The sequence below is a fragment of the Poecilia formosa genome, unplaced genomic scaffold (genome assembly GCF_000485575.1).
Source record: "Poecilia formosa unplaced genomic scaffold, Poecilia_formosa-5.1.2 Scaffold391, whole genome shotgun sequence".
In the NCBI taxonomy this organism is placed as follows: domain Eukaryota; kingdom Metazoa; phylum Chordata; class Actinopteri; order Cyprinodontiformes; family Poeciliidae; genus Poecilia; species Poecilia formosa.
Window position 1 is genome coordinate 102,218 of NW_006800330.1, and position 6,639 is coordinate 108,856.

Here is a 6,639-nt window from a genome sequence, read left to right on the forward strand (position 1 = left end):
CTTAATTATTAATGTCAAGGAGGGTTTAGAAACTAGCCCACTTAAACCAGCCGTCCCTGATGCCAGGGATGTCCAAAGTGTGGCCCGGGCCATTTGCGGCCCTCTGGAGGATTTTGTTTGGCCCCTTGGATCACGATTCAAGAAGGGAACAAAATGCAATTTTTGCAGAATTTAAACATTTTATTACATCAGTAGTAGTTGTAGCTTTTCTTCTGAAATAAAAATGATTCTGTTTGCTTTTTCTTTTTTTTTTTTTTTTTTTTTTTTACACTTTGTTGAAATAAACAAGCGCTGCCCAACCTTTGTTGCCAAAAGAAAAAAACGAGGATAATAAACTCCTGAAAAGTTTTGGAAAATATGTACCTTTCATTTAATACAGCAATACAGCAACTGTGCAAGATTCTGTTTATATTTTGGATCAACAATGATTTAGTTTCCTTTTCTACAAAAATTAGACTACTTTGCTTTAATAGTAGATTTTATTTATAATACCCTTTATATGTTTATTAAAAAATATTGTCTATTTAGTATAATATTGAAGACTTAAAAACAACAAATGTCTTCAGAAATAGAAACCTTCCCGTTTTAATTTTTAAAAATGTGGCCCTCGGGTTTTCTCAACTCAAAGTTTGGACACTACTGGTCTATTCAGTGGAAGAATATGGTTATTTCTTCTCCATCCCGCTTAATGAAAGCCTCTGAAGGGTTATGTAATGGTTGGCCCTCACCGTCCCGCCCTGTCTGCACCTGCCTCACGGGCCTGGCTCTGCTCGGGACGCTGGCTCCACGTAAGGAGGCTGCAGCCAGATGGGACGCCTCGGCACGCCATTCCTCCAGGCTCCTGAGGTTGGACTGCCGTTCCCCACAAACGACTCTTCCAGTACTTTTCCTTTGTAAGGAGGGACAAATGGGAGGGGGTGAGGGAGACGGATAAATGTGTGAATGTCCACGTCGGAGTCACATTCAACAGGGTCCAGGATGGAGTTCAGAGGAGTTTCTGTTCTGCTGGGCGTCTTGCTGCTCATCCACTGCTCACTGCAGCAGACTGCAACCAGGAAGAAGCCGGTGAAGAAAGGTAGATGGATAACCTCACCTGCATGATGAACACTGCAAAAGCAACAAATCTTACCAAGTATTTATAGTTTAATTTCTACTCGTGCAAAGACAAAACTAACTTAAAAGTAAATTATCAGCAAGATGTAGAGGCTTGTTTTAAGTTAATAATTCCTTAATATTAAATAAAAAGTGCAGATAAATTTACTTATAACAAGACCATTTCCCCATGTTATAAATGAAATAATCTGCCAATGAAATTAGTATTTTTTCATAATTATAAGGTTGTATATTTTTGCAGTGTACTGCTGTATCATTTTTGTTGTGCAGATTGTTTACTCAGATTTTGTTTTAAATCAGGTACATTGCAGGATGCTGCTGTGGTGGAGCTGCAGAAACGGATTGATGAAATCATTCAGGATCTGAACCTGCTGAAGGAAAAACAAGCTCTGCAATCAGGTGATCTCAAACTAGAGCAGATGATCAGAAATGTGTTTCCAATCTAGAAGCTTCTGATTTTATTACCTCACACAGATTTTATCATCGTATTTACTTAAATTTCACATGTACAAATATTTTAATCTTGCACTGTGTTGTTTCCCATTACCATTCAAATTGAACAAAAAGTCCTTAGAAAGTACCATGTTTGGCAAATAGTAGTTTTAAAGTAAAAGTAACTGTGCAAATCCTTTCTACTGATCCAAAATTCATATTATTAATAATAATATTTCCCAGTAGAAAACCTTATTCTAATGCTATGTTTAGAGTTTGGATCCTGAATCCATAAAAAAGTTCTTCAACTGTTTTGCTACACAATTACCAGCTAAACATCTTTTAACATGTTAGTAAATCATTTTTATGTTTCTGTTTTTACTCACTTTTAATGGAGGAAAAAGTTTGTTTCACACCGCAGAGATTTGAACGTTCTCACAATAAAGTACTGTTTAAACATTGTTAATAAAAACCAACTAGAAAATCTGAAGTAATACTTAGAACAACTTTTTTTACCCTTTAAAACTTGTTTTAAGGTTTAACCATAAATTGATTATGAAGATTCATACTTTGTACCATGACCTTTGTCTGAGGTCGATTGTCATTCAGAGCATGCAGAGTGTAACCAGCCTGCAGCCAACAGTCTAAAAATATCCTAAATATAAGAAACAGCCTGAAAACTTCAACATCTGGTCCACACATGTGTCATCTGTTGCTCTGAACACAAAGGACGTCTAAGTCTAAGTGTCTAAGTTTGAACAACATTACAGACACAAAATATTCAAAATTTTATTCTATCCTCACTTTCTGAGGTTTGTTACTAACTGTAAAGCCTTGACCCGTCACTCAGGTGGGATGACCTTTTCAGCCCACTAGGAGGAGGTTGGGACATTGTTACATTTTTATTTATAAAACCATGACTGAGTTATTGCCCTTCCACATCTGTGATCTAATCACACTGAGAAGTTATGATTCTTACTCTTTGCATTCAAATGATAATTTCTTGCTCTCTGTGCCATTTTCCCACAATTAGTGAAAAGGTCCTTTATTTATTCTGCTCCTTTTAAAATTTCACTTTTAAGTCTAGACTGTAGCTGTCACAGAAAAAATGAGCATGTTCATATTTAATGTAATTTTCCTTGTAAGTATTGAGAATATAGTTTCTTTTGTTGTATACTGACATCTGTTGGTGGAGTTGTGTATTGCACCGAGACGTGATAATACACAGAGCACAACAAATTAATTTTTCAGTTTTTTGTGTTTCTATGATGTAAAGCAATTATTGCTGAAATGTGCAAAACAAATGAACTTGATGTGGCTTGAATTGAAGGATGAAATCAGGTTTAAAACACACCAACCGTCTCATTATATAGAGAAAATAAAGTCTGATTTCTCAAGATTTAACTCGTTCCCTCGACAAAACCATGAGGAAAGTAAGCTGTCATCTCAAGAAACCAATCTGGAAATTAACTTATCTTGAGAAAACCATTGGGAAAAAAGTGTCTGCGGAAAGCAGGAAATTAACTCGTTAACTCATGAAAACCATCAGGAAATTAGATTATTTTGAGAATCCTGGAGATTAAGTCATTATCTATAGAAAACCATTGGTAAAGTAAGCTGTCATCTCAAGAAAACAATCTGAAAATTAACTTATCTTGAGAAAACCAGTGGGGAAAAGTGTATGCAGAAAATGGGAAAATAAATCGTTAAATTGAGAAAACCAGAAATTTGGGGAAAAAGTGTCTGTGGAAAATGTCCGCTCTCGCTTTCCGTACCTACCGACAACAACCAGAAAATAAGTTAGTTTGGATTTAAAGCAGATCATACGGACAGTATGTGTCCTAAATGTTTGGGCAGAATTAAGGCTCACATGGTATATTAATGTATTTTACTTTGTATATGAGCTTTATTTTGTTTGTATATGTTAAACATCTAATTCGTGTTTGTGTATTCAATATCAGTGAAGTTTTTCACTGTGTTTGCTGGCAAAAGACAACGATAAAAGCAAAGCTGGTTACCTAAATGTGATTTTATCTCCCGTCACAGTTTGTTTAAGAGGTGAGAAGATCCATAAGAAATGTTTCTTGGCCGACCCTCTGAAGAAGCGCTACCACACCGCCAGTGAGGACTGCAACTCCCTGGGCGGCGTCCTGGCTACTCCGTCCTCCAGCGAGGAGAACGACCGGCTCCGGGACTACATCCGTCAGAGCGTCGGCCCGGACGGGCAGGTCTGGCTCGGCGTCAACGACATGACCATCGAGGGCCAGTGGATGGACCAAACCGGCTCCAGCATCACGTACAAAAACTGGGACGCGTCCAACTTCAGGTCTCCTCAGCCGGATGGCGGCAAGTCGCAGAACTGCGGCGCCATGTCGTTGACCGGCGGGAAGTGGCTCGATGAAAACTGCCGCGAAGAAAAGCCCTCAGTCTGCGAGTTCAACATAGTTTGAGCCAGAGGTGCAAAGAAAGAAAGTAAAAGTACTCAGTTACTGTACTTAAGTAGATTTTCAGATACTTGAGTATTTATCTTTCTTATACTCCCCACATTTTAAGAGAAATATCTGTACTTTCCACTCCTTATATTTTCACATATGATGAAAAAATAATGACGAAAAAAATCCACCGCTCACACAAAAAGTGTTATAGTGTTGGTATTTCAAAGCAGAAGCAGAACACGAGGAAAACAACATGGATGGAGGCTTTCACCTCGCCGTGATTTCATGTGGCCTTTAGTTAGAGTTAAAGTTAGAGTGAAATATTCACTGCCTTTCAAAAAAGATACAGAGAAAGTCTTCTAAATATGCAAGGTACAACTCAAATACTCATTTAATTAAATTTCATAGCAAGCAGAACCACAAACATTCAGCAACTTTTACTCAGCAACAGATGTTGCTTTTAGAAAATTGAAGTAAACGCCAATAAAAAAGGAAACGTTTTAGAAGAATGGGCCACATATAGTCTGTTCTTGTTGCTAAAAATACACTCAAAAAATTCAAAGATACCAGAAAAACCATCAGTAGTTAAGATATTGCCTGTATTTTTTGTTGTTTTATCAAACTTGCTAGATTTTACATTTTAGATCGACAATTCCCGCTTGCTTTTCTACTGAAGTCAGACTTGTTTATTTTAATAAGCTATTATGTTGGATTTTCTCCAATTTTTTAGAAAAATTGTTTAAAAATCTACATTTTGTGGCCCCCAGTTGCTTTCAGTTTGACAGTTTTTGGCCTTTAGGTATAAAATTTGTACACTGCAGCTTTAACCTGAGTAACATCGTACACAAACATTCGGAGATGCAAAACATTCTCCGTCTGTTGCCTCATTTAAAAAATCCTCCCATGTTGTTGACTCAAAGAACGATTAGTGACGAATTCGCTGCTTTGTGCAATTAAATCACCCCGATAGAGATTTAGTTTGAACAAAAACTAGACCGTATCAGTATTTTTTTAATCTTTATGCCAACACAGAGCATGTCGTGAACTCTTAAAAGTTATGCATTTTGTATGACTAAAAGTTCTTACTTTTACTAGAGTTTTCTTTTATAAAAGTATCTGTACTTCTACTTGCGTAGAGGCTGAGTATTTTTGCCACCTCTGGTTTGATCCTGTTTATCTCAACATGAACTCTGCACTTTGTTTTAGCTGCTTTGTTTTTGCACTCTCCCTGCTACCTGCTATCCTAAAGACGAGTTTAAACCAGTGATTTTCAGCTGCATCCTGACCAAAATGACATGTGGAGGTCACAGTGGGTTTTATCTTTGACAAAAGTGATGTGCTGGTATGTCATTTGCAGCGTTCCTTGTGGTTGCAGTAAAACCAGGAGGAATACAGTCCATTCTATTAAAAAAGAAAAACAACTGAATGCAGTTAAAATGGCTTATTTAATACTCACTGAACAGAGTATGTCCAGAAAAGGTGCTGGCATCTTTTCTGGACATAAAATATTGGTTAAGCATCACATTTTTTCCTCTTTTAAATACTGAATCAGTAGTCTGAGAACCGCTGGTCTAAACTGTATTTAAATGAAAAGACACAAAAACTGAGTAAGACTTTGTTTTAAAGCAAATTGACCTTTTATGTACCAGTCCTGTATTCTTCTGTAATATCTTGTGTGATTTATTCTTTCAATAAACTTTGAATATCAGTTTCTGCACTTGTTGATGTAAGATCACTTAGGTGGAAATAAACGGGCAGCTGAAAAGCTGACGTGTAAAGAAAGGCTGCAGGTTCAGACATAAAAATCTGGCTTCTTCAGTTGTTTTTTTCCAGTAGTTTTCCGTGGCGCCTGTTCTTCCTTATATTTTTCCATGACTCCAAACTTCTGTGGCTGAATTCACTGCAGAATGAAAAGGTCTAATTTCCAAAAGTCACTGCTTCAGTCAGTGACAGAAACCCTCAGCATAATATGCTGAGTTTGTCCCCTGATTTAGTTTATTTGATGAAACAATCAACACATCATGAGTTTATAAACTGCAAGTTCTTTCAATTCAGTTAAAGCAGCAATAAGAAACATTTATCATATGTTCAATTGATAAAATATATGTATGTGACGTGAGCAGAGACAGGATACCCACTGTTTTTATTCTGTACTTGTTTGTGCTACTGCTAGCTAGCTATGCTAATGACATTGTGCTTCTAAAAGTAAACGCTAAATGGTTTCTTCTTTTTTTTTATTTACACGTTTCAAGTCAGAAAATTTTTTTGGAAAAACCCTTTCACGTAAAACTCCTTTGACAGGATTGAACTTAAATCCAATATGGTGGCTGAGAATATGAAATGCAGTTTTGGCTAAACGGTACTTTTTCGGGTTAGTATGTCATTAAATTCACATAAAGAAAATAATTTAAAATAATCTGTAGGATGTTGGTAACATTGCACACCTAAAAACTGAATCTCTGGCAATAAATTATCATGAGGAAAATCCATCTAACATTTCTGAAGCATAATATTCAACAATATACCGTATTTTCCGGAGTACAAGGCACACTTAAAAGCCTTTAATTTGATCAAGAAACAAAAGAGTGTGAAAAAGCTCCTTCTAGTGGATTAATTATACATTAATTATGGTTGTACTTACTGACTACAAAGCAATTTT

The 6,639-nt window shown here is 36.5% G+C and overlaps 1 protein-coding gene across 1 annotated transcript; it reads left to right on the forward strand.

The window, feature by feature from the left end:
• The first annotated feature begins 927 nt into the window (after positions 1-927).
• On the forward strand, positions 928-5,449 carry LOC103154536 (tetranectin-like). Its single transcript, XM_007575860.2, has 3 exons — positions 928-1,075; positions 1,414-1,512; positions 3,592-5,449. The coding sequence occupies exons 1-3, from the start codon at positions 943-945 to the stop codon at positions 3,993-3,995; spliced, it is 636 nt and encodes a 211-aa protein (XP_007575922.1). The 5' UTR covers positions 928-942; the 3' UTR covers positions 3,996-5,449.
• Positions 5,450-6,639: the final 1,190 nt, after the last annotated feature.